This window comes from Nansenia antarctica (assembly GCF_963989245.1).
Source record: "Nansenia antarctica genome assembly, chromosome: 10".
Classification (NCBI taxonomy): Eukaryota; Metazoa; Chordata; class Actinopteri; order Argentiniformes; family Microstomatidae; genus Nansenia; species Nansenia antarctica.
The window spans coordinates 23,911,949-23,929,448 of NC_137680.1; the positions used below are offsets into that span (position 1 = coordinate 23,911,949).

A 17,500-nucleotide genomic window follows, 5' to 3' on the forward strand; every position below is an offset into this window, starting at 1 on the left:
TGTCTGTTTATTCAGTTTCAGTCTGTTAAACCTTCTACCCCCTACCCCCCCAACCTTCTACCCCCTACCCCCCCCTCTACCCCCCTACACCCCCTCTACCCCCCCTTCTACCCCCCTCTACCCCTCCTCTACCCCCCCTACTCTACCCCCCTCTACCCCTCCTCTACCCCCCCCTACGCCCCCCTACTCTACCCCTCCTCTACCCCCCCCTCCTCTACCCCCCCCTCCTCTACCCCCCCTCCTCTCCCCCCCCCCCCCAGCCCAGTGACCTCAGACCCGTCCCGCCACCAGTACAACTCAGACCGCAGCGTGCTGACCGTGCGGGCGGTGGTGCGGGGCGACTACGGCGGCTACACCTGCACCGCCAAGAACAAGATAGCAGAGAGCAGCGCCACCATCACCCTGGACGTCACAGGTATGGCCAATCACAGCGCAGCAGGAAACCCACATCACCTATATCTGTGTGATCGACTAGTCTATCCTGACTCTGTGATCGACTAGTCCATCCTGACTCTGTGATCGACTAGTCTATCCTGACTCTGTGATCTACTAGTCTATCCTGACTCTGTGATCGACTAGTCTATCCTGACTCTGTGATCGACTAGTCTATCCTGACTGTTTTATACTAGTCTATCCTGACTCTGTGATCGACTAGTATATCCTGACTCTGTGATCGACTAGTCTATCCTGACTCTGTGATCTACTAGTCTATCCTCACTCTGTGATCGACTAGTCTATCCTGACTCTGTGATCGACTAGTCTATCCTGACTCTGTTATCGACTAGTCTATCCTGACTCTGTGATCGACTAGTCTATCCTGACTCTGTTATCTACTAGTCTATCCTAACTCTGTGATCGACAACTCTATCCTCACTCTGTGATCTACTAGTCTGTCCTGACTCTGTGATCTACTAGTCTATCCTGACTCTGTGATCGACTAGTCTGTCCTGACTGTGTGATCTACTAGTCTATCCTCACTCTGTGATCTACTAGTCTATCCTGACTCTGTGATCGACTAGTCTATCCTGACTCTGTGATCGACTAGTCTCTCCTGACTCTGTGATCGACTAGTCTATCCTAACTCTGTGATCGACTAGTCTGTCCTGACTCTGTGCTTTGCTCCAGAGCACCCCCTGGTGGTCCTGAGTGAGGAGGAAGTGGACGCGTCACCTGACCAGAACGTGTCTGTTTCCTGTAACGTGTCGGGACACCCCGCCCCCGCGCTGCAGTGGCTCAGGACAGCAGCCAATCACAGGCTGGTGAGGGGCGGAGCCACACGCTCTCTCAGACACATCGACACACAGGCTGTGTTCGGAATAGCATACTAGCATACTACTCATACTAGATATGACGTAGATTAATATACTGGGAATTAACATGGTGAAATGCATTCTTAGACAAGGCTACATCGTCATGATTACAAATATGCCACTTGAAATGCATGAAATCCAAGTTTATTCGTGTCTTACACACATGTTCACCTCGTATTTGACTGATTGTAACCCAATCACGAATGATCCCAGTATTGTAGCTTCAGACGGACAAGTTGGTTGTATTGTGCTTGCTGCAACACAAATATGTTATTGCTCATATATATTTATTATTATCATGTTCTTTTACCAACTGCTTAAGACAACATAAACTAGTTAGTTGAGCTAGCTAAAGATATTGGCCCCCCAAATCATTTTACATCTTGTTGTAATTATGTTACGATGTTTCTGTCGAACTCAGTAAGGGAAGGTATGTAACGCAGGGTGCGTTCGTAAACTCGCTCTGAGAGCGCCGAGGCGCACAATGGGTTCAACGTCATAAAGGGACCAAGTAATTTGATTGGACAAGAGGCATTCCTTGAGTGCTGATCAGATTTCCAGTGCAAATTTACGAACGCAGCCGTAATATAGCTAGGAACAGAAGACGGAAAAAGATCGTCAGATCAGATATATAAACTGGTTATTTTGGTAAACTGGACACATTTTGGGAATATATGTGGTTACTTTCTCACCTGAAAACATATTAAAACTTCATAAAATGACTTGTTAACACTTGTAAAACCAAAAGTACAGGTTTTAGCTAATGGACGTTTAAAATGCATTCTGGGAGGCAGTATGCATACAGTGTAAACGGTCGGCTGGTTTTCGCATACTTATTATGAATTTAGTATACAGTATGCAGCAGTGGAGGCTGGTGACTTCTAGAATTGAGGAGGCTCGCTTCACTCGCGATGGAATGTTCCCTGTTCTTCTTATCTGTCTTTGTTAAAAATTATTAATTTGTGTTTGGCGGTACTGAAGGGATTGGGACACTCTCAGGATGGTGGATGAAGCAGCTTTTATTGCCTGCACAATGGGTCATCAAATAAACAAAACAATTGGCATGAATCTCTGGTCCGCCTGCAGCAGCTATTGTCCCTTCTGCTCAGGCTCACAACATTCACCACAACATACTACATACAATCAATGACATGTCAAAAGCACTCAAACACTATGTCAATCAGAGACACACAACATACAATTCAGAACAATACTTCATCCATTTCTAATATTTATCCTGCAGAACAGCACTCATACACGCGTGTGGCGGAAAAAGGTACTACATGTGGAATGCAACATGACGTTACTGACTAGCCATGCCCTAGATCGCGAATGCTAGCAACACCATGAGTGGACTCGTACAAAATGCACCAAAACATAGAACTCAAACAACATATGTAATAAGTTACCTGCACAATGGGTCATCAAATAAACAAAACAATTGGCATGAATCTCTGGTCTGCCTGCAGCAGCTATTGTCCCTTCTGCTCAGGCTCACAACATTCACCACAACATACTACATACAATTATTAATTATTAATATTAAAAATAAAACTGTTCAATAAATCCTAAATGTTGTCTACCTATTCGATGTATAAATCGCGCCAGAATCTCGCCGACTTCCGAGGTCATTTTAAGCAAAAGTATTTGGCCAAATGAGCTATTATTTTCAGGGGAAAATGGCTTCATGTGATTGGACGAACAAAATGTCAATCTTTCAGCCCTGGACTCAATGCATGGTGAGGCCAGGCCTCCTCTGCCCACCCATTTTCAGTGATTTGGCCAATCACATATTGCCATGAAAACAATTGCATTACATTGACTTCTATGAGAAACCACTTTCCGGCAGGAGGCCTGGCCTCCTCAATACAAACGGATAGGGATTCTGGCCTGTAGGTGCTTTACAATTGCAATATTGGGTTTTAGCCATGGAAAAATTCAGATTTATGAACAAAACGGAAATAATATGAATATAAAAAAAATGTAAATATGTTTTTTGTTAAATAAATAAATAAAATTATTGCTTTTTAAAATCTCTCTCTCTTCTCTCAAATTATTGGGGAGGCCAGGCCTCCTCCACCTCTATGGAGGAGCCTCCACTGGTATGCAGTATATACTCATTGAGTATGCTAGTATGCAGTATGCTAGTATACCATTCCGAACACAGCCATAGATAGATTGATTGATTGGTGTATTGATTGGTTGCTTTAGTAGTAATAGAAGGACAGTTGATTTCAGCTAAATTAATCTGCACTCAGTCCAAAGGTCGACTGGTCTACTGTGTGAGATTCCCATGCTCTGTCTGTCTGTCTGTCTATCTGTCTGCCTGTCTGTCTATCTGTCTATCTGTCTGTCTGTCTGTCTGTCTGTCTGCCTGCCTGCCTGTCTGTCTGCCTGCCTGCCTGTCTGTCTATCTGCCTGCCTGTCTGCCTGTCTGTCTGTCTGTCTGTCTGCCTGTCTTTCTGTCTGTCTGTCTGTCTGTCTGCCTGCTTGTCTGTCTGTCTATCTGCCTGTCTGTCTGTCTGCCTGTCTGTCTGTCTGTCTGTCTGTCTGTCTGTCTGCCTGCCTGCCTGCCTGCCTGCCTGCCTGTCTGCCAGGCCTCCAGTGAGGGCAGGGTGAGGGTGGAAGGCTCTGTGCTGGTGATCGAGGGGGTGGCGCCCTCTGACGGCGGTCTGTACAACTGCATGGCTCTGAGCTCCGCAGGGAACGCCTCCAGAACCTTCACACTGCACAGTGAGACCCTGACAGCATGCTACACAACATACACACATTATCATTACTATCATCACTATTATTATAATTATTATTATTATCATCACTATTATTATTATTATCATCACTATTATCACTATTATTATTACTATTATTATTACTATCATTACTATTATCACTTTTATTATTACTATTATCACTATTATTATTACTATTATCACTTTTATTATTACTATTATCACTATTATTATTATGACTATTATTATCATTATTATTACTACTACTATTATTATTATTATTATTACTACTACTATTACTATTATTATTATTATTATTATTATTATTATTATTGACCATCCTGTTATAAGGAGACCAGCTCATGTGTGTGTGTGTGTGTGTGTGTGTGTGCCACCCCCCCCAGCATGGCCGGGCCCCCCCCAGGTCACAGCCACGCCCGGCCCCACCTCCCTCCACCTGTCCCTGGGCCCCCTGCTGGACGGAGGATTACCCATCAGCAACTTCACCCTGCAGTGGAGGAGGGCAGCCCAGGACCAATGGGAAGAGAGCAGCATCCTGGCCACTGGTGAAGCCCCGCCCACACACACACACACACACACACACACACACACACACACACACACACACACACACACACACACACACACACACACACACACACATTATGGTGACCACCACGTAGACCCGGTAAACACACCACCCTGACAGGAGACAACACAGCTCTAAAGTTTCAAAACCGCCCACTGGAGAAAAAAGAAGAGTTACGGAGAAAGCAAAAAGGTCCAACTAAAATTCGCCTCCGGGCGGCTAACGGTGGAACTTAAGGTGCCTCTAGGGGAGGGCAAAAGGGTGGACTTAATTCCTCTTGGGGGGACACTCCGGTGTCCCGTCTCCGAGCTCCGGGGGGTATTTGGCCAGAGGGGCTGGTCGCTCCGCTATCGGCAGACAGGCTCGCGTTCTCCCTACTCCCGGCTCTCTCTTTACTGTGGGGAACAAGACATTGATTGATTGATTGAAAACTTTATTAGAAGATTTGCAGAAGTAGGTACATGAAAGTACATATTACATACAAGGTCAACTAACAGGATAAAAACCCAAGAAAGCCACTGGCTTATTTCAATTGGGGTCCTTGATACTCAATTAATCGTTACATGTAAGACAGACAAAAAACTAGTACTATCTACAAGATAATACAGACAAATAACTAGTACTATCTACAAGATAAACATACATCCAACATGGGAAGAACAATACAACAAAACATAAGGTATGTACAGCGGGTAGGACAGGTGGGGACATACACCACAGGTGGGGGCGGGGGACAAAACACAAAGTATGTACAGTGGGTAGTTCGGGCAGGGGGACAGACATATAATATGTACAATGGGTAGTTCGGGCGGGGGGACAAAACAACAAGTATGTACAGTGTGTGGTCATGGTGGGGGGGGGGGGGGGTACAAAAACACCAGTAGATTTAGGCGGGGGGGAGGGGGGGGGGGCGACATAATAACATTGCGTTTGCTCAGAGTGTAGACCAGGTAGGGGGGTGAGGATTGGGGGATGGGGGGGGTTGTCCATTGTTCCACGGTTTCGGTAGAGAGTCTCCGGGTGGTGGGGGAGGGGGGGTCGTCGCCGGGTGGGGGAGGGAGGGGGGAGGGGGGGTCGTCGCCGACTGAAGCCTTTGGTCGTGTAAGCCTGTCTAACCTCGCTGCAGCTCCGGGCTTTCATCTCCCCTCCAGACAAGGACAGCAGCACAGAGAAAGTGAACCACAACACCACTTGTATTCTCCACATCGCACACGTCGGTAGTAAATCCCAGTAAATGTTTGCATAAGAAATATATCCGTTATAGCCGAGACCCCCAAAACGTCTGGCTGGACAATCCCCGACGGTCCGCGATCTCTCACTTTCTCCCTTCTGCAGAAAATGTCAAATGTTTATCAACCAACCCCCGAAAAAATAAAACATAAAAATCACTCTCCACTTTCCATCCGTCCAGCTCCTAGCAGGAGCGTCTCTCTCCTCTGTCCTCCGCCGCGGAACAAGAAGAGCGCATTGAGCCCAGCTAGCACAGACTAGCACAGTCTTTGTGTCGCAGCTCTCCGTCTCACAATGGCTTGCTGTTGCTAGTGGCCAAAAGTTGCCGAAAAGTTGCCGGAGAGTAACAAAGACACGCTAAAATACTATATACTAAAATACTAACTTTAGTACTGATTAAAAAGTAAAATAAAGACTGGAGCTAAGCTAGCTCTGGTGGAGAAGCGGCGAACATTCAGCGCCTGCGTCCTCTCCTGCCAGGAAGTCAAAAATGCGCACAATTAGTTCCACCAGGCATTGATATTATCCGCCGTACCACGGACCTCACCCATATGCGTGTCGTCGCGTAGCCTCTCGCACCCTTTCTGACGCCTCCGCCTCTGCTTTTCATTCCTCCACCTGTTCGCGTCGCAGGTGCTCCGCATTGCCGCAACGAGCCCTCAACCTGATGGAGTGATGTGCACCAACCGGGTGTGTTGGGCGTAGACTTCGTTAATTACGCTGCCCTTAATCTATGCGGCCGCTGTCCAGGCTGCTGAAGGCCAGGTATACCCGGGGCTGCGTGCGGGTCACCACAACATACTGTAGCGAACGGGAACTGGTAGTGTAACTCGCCCCATGCGGGAGTCGAACCACGATCTCCCGCATAACCGACGGCCGCGCTAACCACAACACCAAGAGAGTTAACTCCCTTGGTGGAGCTGTTAACGGGCCCCATACAGGATCGTTACACTATCCTCACCGTTCGGGAGAGCGTGCCCTCACGCTTCACTATGTCAAGTCCCTCACGTGGACACGCCTCTCCGATGGCCTTCCTTCCATCCCAACTTTCTGACACCAGTGTAGCGAACGGAAACTGGTAGTGTAACTCGCCCCATGCGGGAGTCGAACCACGATCTCCCGCATAACCGACGGCCGCGCTAACCACAACACCAAGAGAGATAACTCCCTTGGTGGAGCTGTTAACGGGCCCCATACAGGATCGTTACAATACACACACACACACACACACACACAGACACACACACACACAAACACATAAACAAAAATGTTTGTGTGTGTATATGTTTGTGTGTGTGTGTGTGTGTGTGTGTATATATACTGTATTATGTGTGTGTGTGTGTGTGTGTATGTGTGTGTGTGTAGAGCCCCTGGTGGTCAGGTCTCTGCAGCCCTACTCCTCCTACACCCTCCGCCTGGCCGCCTGCAACCGCCTGGGCCAAGGAGCCTTCTCATCCTCACACACCCTCCGTACGCTGGGCATACGTGAGTCTCCTCCTCTCCTCTCCTCTCCTCTCCTCTCCTCCTCCTCTCCTCTCCTCCTCCTCTCCTCTCCTCTTCTCTCCTCTCCTCCTCTCCTCTCCTCTCCTCTCCTCTTCCTCTCCTCTCCTTCTCTCCTCTCCTCTCCTGTCCTCCTCTCCTCCTCCTCTCCTCCTCCTCTCCTCTCCTATCCTTTCCGCTCCACCTCTCTTCTCCTCTCCTCTCCTCCTCCTCTCCTCCTCTCCTCTCCTCTCCACTCCTCCTCCTCTCCTCCTCTCCTCTCCTCCTCACACACCCTCCATACGCTGGGCATACGTGAGTCTGCTCCTCCTCTCCTCTCCTCTCCTCTCCTCTCCTCTCCTCTCCTCTCCTCTCCTCCTCCTCTCCTCTCCTCTCCTCCTCTCCTCTCCTGTCCTCTCCTCCTCCTCTCCTCTCCTCTCCTCCTCTCCTCTCCTCCTCTCCTCTCCTCTCCTCTCCTCCTCTCCTCTCCGCTCCTCCTCTCCTCCTCTCCTCTCCTGTCCTCTCCTCCTCTCCTCTCCTCTCCTCCTCTCCTCCTCTCCTCTCCTCTCCTCTCCTCTCCTCTCCTCTCCTATGCACCTTGCCTGGTAGCTTGCCGCCATTGGTGTGTGAATGTGTGTGTGAATGAGAGGCCCTTGTAAAGCTCTTTGGAATAAGGCACTATATAAGTATATCTGTCTATGTAAGTATATAAATATCTATATAAGTATAGATATATGTATATTATTTATACAAGTATAATAATCTATATAAGTCAGTCCATTTACCATTTAACCCCTGACCCTAACCCTGACCTATGACCCTAAACCTGACCTATGATCCTAACCCTGACCTATGATCCTAACCCTGACCCCTGACCCTAACCCAGACCTATGACCCTAACCCTGACCTATGAGCCTAACCCTGACCTATGACCCTAACCCTGACCTATGACCCTAACCCTGATCCTAACCCTGACCTATGACCCTAACCCTGACCCCTGACCCTAACCCTGACCTATGAAAGTAAGTCCATTTATCTCCTCATCTGTCACAATTCACTCATTCTGCTCATATAACATCATCCACATGACATCATCATCGCCTTCCCGTCGACGCCCACTCACGCTCCATCTCCGTCCACCTCTGATGACATCATCACATTCCATTGGCATCATTCTGCAGGAGGTAACATTCTGACACAACAACGATAACACTTCTACTACTTTAACTATAACTACTACTCTACCTCCTACACCCCTACACCCCTACACCTCTACCTCCTACACCCCTACACCCCTGCACCCCTACACCTCTACCTCCTACACCCCTACACCCCTACACCCCTACCTCCTACACCCCTACACCCCTACACAACAACGATAACACTTCTACTACGATAACTATACTATAACTATACTATAACTATAACTATACTATAACTATACCATAACTATACTATAACTATACTATAACTATACTATAACTACTACTATAACTTAACTATAACTATACTATAACTACTAGTATAACTATACTATAACTATACTATAACTACTACTAGAACTTTACTAGAACTATACTTTAACTACTACTAGAACTACTACTAGAACTACTACTACTAGAACTATACTATAACTATACTAGAACTATACTATAACTATTATAACTATACTATAACTATATTATAACTACTACTATAACTATACTATAACTACTACTATAAATATACTATAACTATACTATAACTACTAGTATAACTATATTATAGCTATTATAACTATACTATAACTACTAGTATAACTATACCATAACTATTATAACTACTAGTATAGCTATACTACAACTACTATAACTACTACTATAACTACTAGTATAACTATACTATAACTATTATAAAAACTAGTATAACTATACTATAACTACTACTACTATAACTCCCTCCCTCCACTATAACACACTTGTCTTCTAATCTAAGCTGATCTAACTCCCCCCCCTCCCCTCCTCTCCCCCCCCCCACCCCTCCTCCCAGGTGAGCCAGACAGCCCTGTGCTGTCAGCCAATCAGGCAAGGGCAGAGGGAACGTCCTTCTCTGTGCCACTGACCCAGCTGGACGACGGAGGATCTCCCATCATGCACTTCACCGTCCGCTACAGGCTGGTGAGTGCGCACGTTGGTCTGTGAGTGTGCACGTGGGACTGTGAGTGTGCACGTGGGTCTGTGAGTGTGAACGTGGGTCTGTGAGTGTGCACGTGGGTCTGTGAGTGTGCACGTTGGTCTGTGAGTGTGCACGTGGGTCTGTGAGTGTGCACGTGGGTCTGTGAGTGTGCACGTGGGTCTGTGAGTGTACACGTGGGTTGAGCAGACCAATAATAATACCTGCTCTCTATCTTTATTCCTTTCCCTCCCTCTCTCTCTCCCTCTCTCCCTCTCTCCCTCCCTCCCTCTCTCCCTCTCCCTCTCTCCCTCTCTCACTCTCTCCCTCTCTTCCTCTCTTCCTCTCTTTCCCCCCCCCCCTCCCCCCCCCCTCCTTCTCTCTCTCCTAGGTGGGTGAGAAGGAGGAGTGGCGTGAGAGGGACCTGACTAACACCAGTACCATGGTGTCCCTGGCAGGGCTGACGCCCGGGTCTGACTACCTCCTGCAGCTGGTGGCTGTCAACACCAACGGCCAGTCCAGCCCTGCCGCCCTCACCTTCCACATCCCCTCCCCCCCCGCCGGTACACACATACACTCACACTCACACTCACACTCACACTCACACAGAAATACCTCTTCTACATCAATAGCTACAGAACCAAGAAGAAATGTTCTATTGATCGTGCTTATGTCTCTCTCCCTCCCTCTCTCTCCCTCTCCCACCCTCACTCCCTCCACCCTCCCTCCCTCCCTCCAACCTCCCTCCCTCCACCCTCCCTCCCTCCCTCCACCCCCCTCCTCCTCCACCACCCCCCTCCCTCCCTCCACCCTCCCTCCACCCTCCCTCCCTCCCTCCCTCCACCCCCCCTCCCTCCACCCTCCCTCCACCCTCCCTCCCTCCCTCCACCCTCCCTCCCTCCCTCCCCCTCCCCCTCCACCACCCCCCTCCCTCCCTCCCTCCACCCTCCCTCCCTCCCTCCACCCTCCCTCCCTCCCTCCACCCTCCCTCCACCTCCTCCCTCCTCCCTCCCTCCCCCAGTGGCCAAGGTCAACAGGCCAGGCGTGGGTAAGGGGGCCGTGGTGGGCATCGTCATGGTGATCTTCCTGCTGCTGCTGGTTGCCGTGGACGCGGCCTGTTGCTATGCCAACCGCTGCGGTCTGCTGATGTTCCTGGCCGTGAAGCTGAAGGTCCTGAAGACCGTGGAGAACACCTCAGAGAACGGGTGAGGGGGGAGGGATGGTAGCCTGGTAGGAGAGGGAGGGGGGGAGGGAGGGAGGGTAGGAGTGGGGGGGGGTAGGAGAGGATGGGGGGGTAGGGAGGGTAGGAGAGGGTAGGGGGGAGGGGGGGAGGGTAGGAGAGGGAGGGGGGGAGGGAGGGAGGGTAGGAGAGGGAGGCAGGGTAGGAGAGGGTGTTTGAATGCGTGTGTGTGTGTGTGTTCTCGTGTGTGCATGCTTTTGTCTGTGCTCCGTCCTGAGCCTCTGTGTTTGTGTGTGTGTGTGTGTGTGTGTGTGTTCCTGATGCAGAGACGTGAGGTTGGGGGGTGTGGCCCCCCAGGGGGGGGCGGCCGAGGTGACGTGTGACAAGGCGCCGCTCACCAGGTACTAAGCACCGCACCATCTCCTAGCCCCGCCCCGTCTCCTAGCCCCGCCCCCGTCTCCTAGCCCCGCCCCCGTCTCCTAGCCCCGCCCCCCATATCCTAGCCCCGCCCCCCGTCTCCTAGCCCCGCTCCCCTCTCCTAGCCCCGCCCCCTTATCCTAGCCCCGCCCCCTTCTCCTAGCCCCGCCCCCGTCTCCTAGCCACGCCCCCATCTCCTAGCCCCACCCCCGTCACCGGCCCCGCCCCCGTCTCCTAGACAACGGATGTGGCCACTCCCACATCCAGGAAAATGGCCGCCAGCCAACGGCCATTTTGTCTCACAGATAGACACACCCCCACAGTCTTGCTGCGCTGAGCACGCACACACACACACACACACAATCACACGCACAAACACACACATGCACAGACATGCACACACACACACACACACACACACACACACACACACACTCCTGTATCAGCTGTTGGACGCTCCATAAAGCAGAATAAGCAATCTGATTGGCTGCTATATAAGGACTCTGATTGGCTGTTATCTCAGTGACACAGACATGTGACCTCTATCTGACATCACCAATCATCTTCCACCAGGAAGTCGCCCGCCAACGGAGATCCAATCACAGAGGCCTGAGCCACGCCCCCGGAAGTGACATCACCACATCTGAGCAACGAGGACAGGAAGTGACATCACCACAACATGAGGAGGCAGAAGCAGACAGCAGAGAGACAGAGAGACATTATTAACACTTTATTACATTTACACAACGTTTATTTTTATTTTTATGAAGATCTTATAGTTCAAGGATGGAATGTTGAATCTTTATTTATTTAAACATATACACACACAGTAATATGAAGGAGATCAGAGATATATTATACTTCATTTAAAGGACAGATTCTAATAAACAGAGTATGTTAACACCTCTCCACATGCAGTAAACAGTATACGCACCTTATCAAACAATCATGAATGTAACAACAATATATATTTTATATGAACATAACAACTGTTATATTTAACTGTTATATAGACCATATTTACCGTGTTATATAACTGTTATATAGACCATATATACAATGTTATATAACTGTTATAGACCGATCTATACCATGTTATATAACTGTTATATAGACCATATATACCATGTTATATAACTGTTACAAAGACCACATATACCATGTTATATAACTGTTCTATAGACCGATCTATACCATGGTATATAACTGTTACATAGACCACAGACATATACCATGTTATATAACTGTTACAAAGACCATATATATACCTCCTGGTTCATGTGTTTGAAGATGAGAGCTTTTCTGTACAGTTGACTTGTTGTAAACTCTTGTATATACACATATTACAACTCTGTGTTTTGATATTTAAACAATCTGTTGTGAACAGTACGTCTGTGTGTGCCTGTAATATACAAAAAACGGAAAACACATGTTAAAATAAATGATATGCTTTTTGGTCAGAGATTATACTTCATTTAAAGGACAGATTCTAATAAACAGAGTATGTTAACACCTCTCCACATGCAACCGTATACGCACCTTATCAAACAAAGACCTAATCATGAATGTAACAACTGTTATATTTAACTGTTATATAGACCATATATACTATGTTATATAACTGTTATATAGACCATATATACTATGTTATATAACTGATATATAGACCATGTATACCATGTTATATAACTGTTATATAGACCATATATACCATGTTATATAACTGTTATATAGACCATATATACCATGTTATATAACTGTTGTATAGACCATCTATACCATGTTATATAACTGTTATATAACTGTTATATAGAGCATCTATAACTGTTATATAGACCATTCTATACCATGTTATATAACTGTTAAATAGAACATATATACCATGTTATAATATGCTTTTTGGTCATTTGTGCGACTTGGGAATTGCCGACATGCAGGCCTTTCAGAGCCAGATCTGACCGCCAGACTAGAGTAATCCACATGGAAAGCAAGATGTAAGCATCGATGAGCGGCCATATGAACAAGTCACTTGACACTTTCACATTTTGCTGAAATATATTTATTATTGCTCAAGTTAAACAGAAGAAGAGATTCCTTAAACACACACCGAAGAGATAGACACACAGGTTGAAACAATATGAACAGACGCATTCCTTAAAAAAAGAGAGTTAGAGTTAATATAAACGCTTCTCAGCGTGAGGGACAGACGTCTCGTGTGACAGTGCTCAGAGACCCGTTGATTACATTTACATGTTTGGCATTTAGCAGACGCCTTATTCCAAAGCGACTTACAATCGATACGTTTGACTAAGCAAGTGAATCATCAATCCACCAGTCGTAGCAGGAAGAGTAATCTAGCTCAGGCCAGGGGCCACTGGCAATACAAATATTTAATTTTTCCAGACACTGGAGAAACAGTACAAGGGGGGGGGAGTAGAAATCTCAGGAGAAACAGTAGAGGGGGCAGTAGAAGTCTCAGGAGGAGCAGTTAAGGTGTAGCCTGAAGAGATGGAGGTCTTCAGTCTGCGGCGATGGGGGGAGTGACTCTGCAGTTCTGACAGCCGTGGGAAGCTCCTCCCACTGTGTGAAGCTCCTCCCACCAGCGAGCCAGGAGGCCAGTGTCGACCTTCCTCAGCCCAGGTACGGCGTCTTCAGCCAGCCTGGTCGGGACCAGAGCGGAGGATCCGCCACCTGGGTTGTCTCCTCCTCCGGTTTCTTCCGGTAGCAACCGCGGACGCCCCTCTCCACCGCGCACCCGTGCCCCGGGGCGCAGACCCCGGCCTCGCAGGCCACCGTACCTGAGCTGCAGACGCAGCGGCGGTGGCAGGGCCGCTCCGCCTCCTCTGGGTAGAACACCTGGCCAGACAGGAAGTAGCGCCCCTCCACGCTGCAGCCGCAGTCCCTCAGGTGCACGCACCTGTCCCCGCCGCTCAGCAGGTAACCACGGAGACACTGGCAGCCTTCCGCTGGGTGGGAGGAGGAGGAGGAGGAGGAGGAGGAGGAGGAGGGGCAGGAGTTGGGGCAGCTGGGGGCGGCCAGGCTGTAGACACTGTTCTCAGGACAGGCCAGGTCTGGAGACACACACACACACAGACACAAACACACACACACACACACACACACACACACATACAGGGACACAGACACACACATACAGACACACACACACACACACACACACACACATACAGGGACACACACAGACACACACACACACACACACACAGGTTAAGCTTTCAGTTTATCATTGCAGTAATGTGTTTGTAAGGGCTGGGTTGACCAAACAGTCCCACGCAGCTGTCCCCTAACAACACCCTAACAACGCCATGACAACACCCTAACAACACCCTAACAATGTCCTAACAACACCATGACAACACCCTAACAACACCATAACAACACCATGACAACACCCTAACAACACCCTAACAACACCATAACAACACCATGACAACACCCTAACAACACCCTAACAACACCCTGACAACACCATAACAACATCATGACAACACCCTAACAACACCACGATAACGCCCTAACAACACCATGACAACACTCTGACAACACCCTAACAACACCATGACAACACCATGACAACACCCTAACAACACCCTAACAACGCCTTAACAACACCGTAACAACACCGTAAAAACACCACAACAACACCCTATCAACGCCTTAACAACACCATGACAACACCATAAAAACACCATGACAACACCCTAACAACACCATAACAACACCCTTACACCTTAACAACACCATAACAACACCCTAACAATGCCCTTACAACACCATGACAACACCATTACAACACCCTTACAACACCATGACAACACCCTAACAACACCATGACAACACCCTAACAACACCATGACAACACCCTAACAACGTCTTAACAACACCATGACAACACCATAACACCCTAACAACACCCTAACAACACCCTGACAACACTATAACAACACCCTAACAACGCCCTAACAACACCATAACAACACCATAACACCCTAACAACACCATGACAACACCCTAACAGCACCATAACAACACCATGACAACACCATAACAACACCATAACAACACCGTAACACCTGCTCAGCCCACAAGGCCGTCTGCTCGCCAAGAAGATTCTTATGCAAAGCCCCAACCCTTCTACACCCCCCTCCCCCTCCCCCAACCCTCATGGACACCTGTTGTTGACTTTCGACTGGCTCGATCGAGGTGTTATCGCGATGAGATTGGATTTCCGTCAAGGACTCATACATGGACATGCATCCATGTACTGTAAAGTGCTTTGAGTTGCATCCATGTACTAAAGGCGCTATATAGATAAAGTTTCACTTCACTTCACTAACACTAACCACACCCTAACACCCTAACAACACCATGACAACACCCTAACAACACCATAACCTAACAACAGCAACTCACGGCAGAAGTGGTCTGTCCTCCAGGCCTCGATGGCCCCTCCCGCCTCCTGACACTCCTCCACGTAGCCGCCGATGATGTCACAGGCCGCGGCCTGCCGCCCCCCCGACAGGGACATGTCGTAGACGCAGTCGTCGTGGTAACGGGCCGCGTCCTCCACCCGGGCCAGGCAGTCCCGGAGCGGGCCGGTCTTGGCGGTGATGACCTCACAGGCCTTGGTGTGCGCAGCTGGAGGGGGTGGGGCCCCGGGGCGGGGGGGCGGGGCGCAGCCCTCACAGCGACGGGAGCAGCCGCCGGCCGCGTCCTCCAGCCATTGGCTGTTCCCGAACTCTGCGGCGCTCGGAGCCGTCGTCCCGTCGGCCAGGCGGAGGTCGTCCGCAGGGTCGCCGTTCATGTCGCCGCAGAGGCCGCAGGTGGCGTTGGCGTAGGCGTCGGCCAGCCGCACCGTCACGCCGTTGGACCAGTCGGAGTAGGAGACCCGGAGGAAGTGGGTCTCCAGGACGACCAGCCGGCCACGGAGGAAGACCCGGACGCTGGAGTCGTTGGAGCGGAACGGCAGAGAGGCGAGGACGCCGTCCACCTGGGGACACAGGGACGACCAGCCAGGCAATCAATCAATCAAGGAATCAATCAATGAACCAATCAAGCAATAAACCCCTCCAAAAAACTATAAACCAATCAACCAATCAATTAAACAACCATGCGAGCAACCTATCATTCAATCAACCTATCATTCAATCAACATATTATTCAATCAACCTATCATTCAATCAACCTATCATTCATTCAATCAATCAATCAATCAATCAATCACAGAGACAATCACACAGAACCTTGGTGTGGTAGTCTGGTACTCACCAGAACCTTGGTGTGGTAGTCCCGTGTGAGGGTGTAGTCGCTGCCATACACGTGGACCGCCACCCTCCTGGCGTAGGACACCCTGGCGCTGCCGCGGTTCTGGTTCTCCAGCGCCACCTGGAACCGCTCCAGGCCCGGGTCGGCCGAGCACGCTGCCGCCATCTTATACACGCAGTTCCCCTGGAAGTCGAAGTGCCGGCCGTCGAAGGAGCTGAAGTGGGGGTCGCCCCGCGCCGAGCAGGCCCGGAAGGACACGGGGTAGCAGTCCTGCACGCCGCCGACTACGCCACAGCGCTCGCTGTCCTTACAGCCCCGGGGCTGACACACGGCCTTCTGGGTAGCGGCATCACACACACACCTGGTCTCACACTGCGGGTCCAACCAGAAAACCGCCCCGGGGAGGTGGTAGCGGTCGTCATGGGTACAGCCACAGCCCGTCTCCTTGGTAACGCACCTGGGAATGATGATTAAATAACGATGTTATAATGTTAAATTATTATATGAATAATATTTTAAAAAATAATAATAATATTAAATATCAATAATAATATTACATACTGATGATATTAATATTAAATGTTAATATTTAATTAACATTTGATATTAACTAAAGCTAGTGAATCACCAAGCGAATAGAGAGCATTCAGTATCCGTGCATGTTGATGTGGTGTGGCAAACACCTTCTCGTGGTGCCCCCCGTAAGTAGCTAATGACTGCCAAAACCAAGAAGCGAAACAAAGTTTGCCAACCAGGGCCCCTCACCCGGGCTGGTGTTCGGCAGCAGCCGGGGGAGAGGTCTGCTGACCTCGAACCCAGAATACTGCAGCTGATCACCGAAGGACTAACCCCCAGTAAGATCGACGTCATCGAACACCTGGCCAATACCACCAAGGCCCTCGTCATTCTCCTCCAGGAGACCCACTGCATATCAGCAGATAAGCTAGTTCTACCAAACTTTGAGCTAGCTGGGTCTACCCTGAGCAGGAAGCATGGCCTCGCCACGTTTGTCCAACAAAGGTTGAGCTGGACTCTCGCTGACCAATCCCCGGCTGACTCGGAGATTGAGTGGCTGTGCGTGGACGTTGCCGGTCTAAAAATCGTCAACGTCTACAAACCTCCACCCTCG

General features: G+C 49.2%; 1 protein-coding gene across 1 annotated transcript in view; it reads left to right on the top strand.

Annotated features, from left to right (window-relative positions):
* ncam3 (neural cell adhesion molecule 3) overlaps nt 1–11,323 on the top strand; it is a gene marked incomplete at both ends in the record, with an annotated part of 21,286 nt that extends 9,963 nt beyond the window's left edge. The window contains 10 exon segments of the mRNA XM_080541106.1: nt 261–415; nt 1,126–1,259; nt 3,908–4,043; nt 4,444–4,605; nt 7,224–7,343; nt 9,366–9,493; nt 9,880–10,051; nt 10,510–10,693; nt 10,995–11,069; nt 11,287–11,323. Of these exon segments, the coding sequence (XP_080397232.1) occupies nt 261–415; nt 1,126–1,259; nt 3,908–4,043; nt 4,444–4,605; nt 7,224–7,343; nt 9,366–9,493; nt 9,880–10,051; nt 10,510–10,693; nt 10,995–11,069; nt 11,287–11,323 (1,303 nt within the window).
* Nucleotides 11,324–17,500: the final 6,177 nt, after the last annotated feature.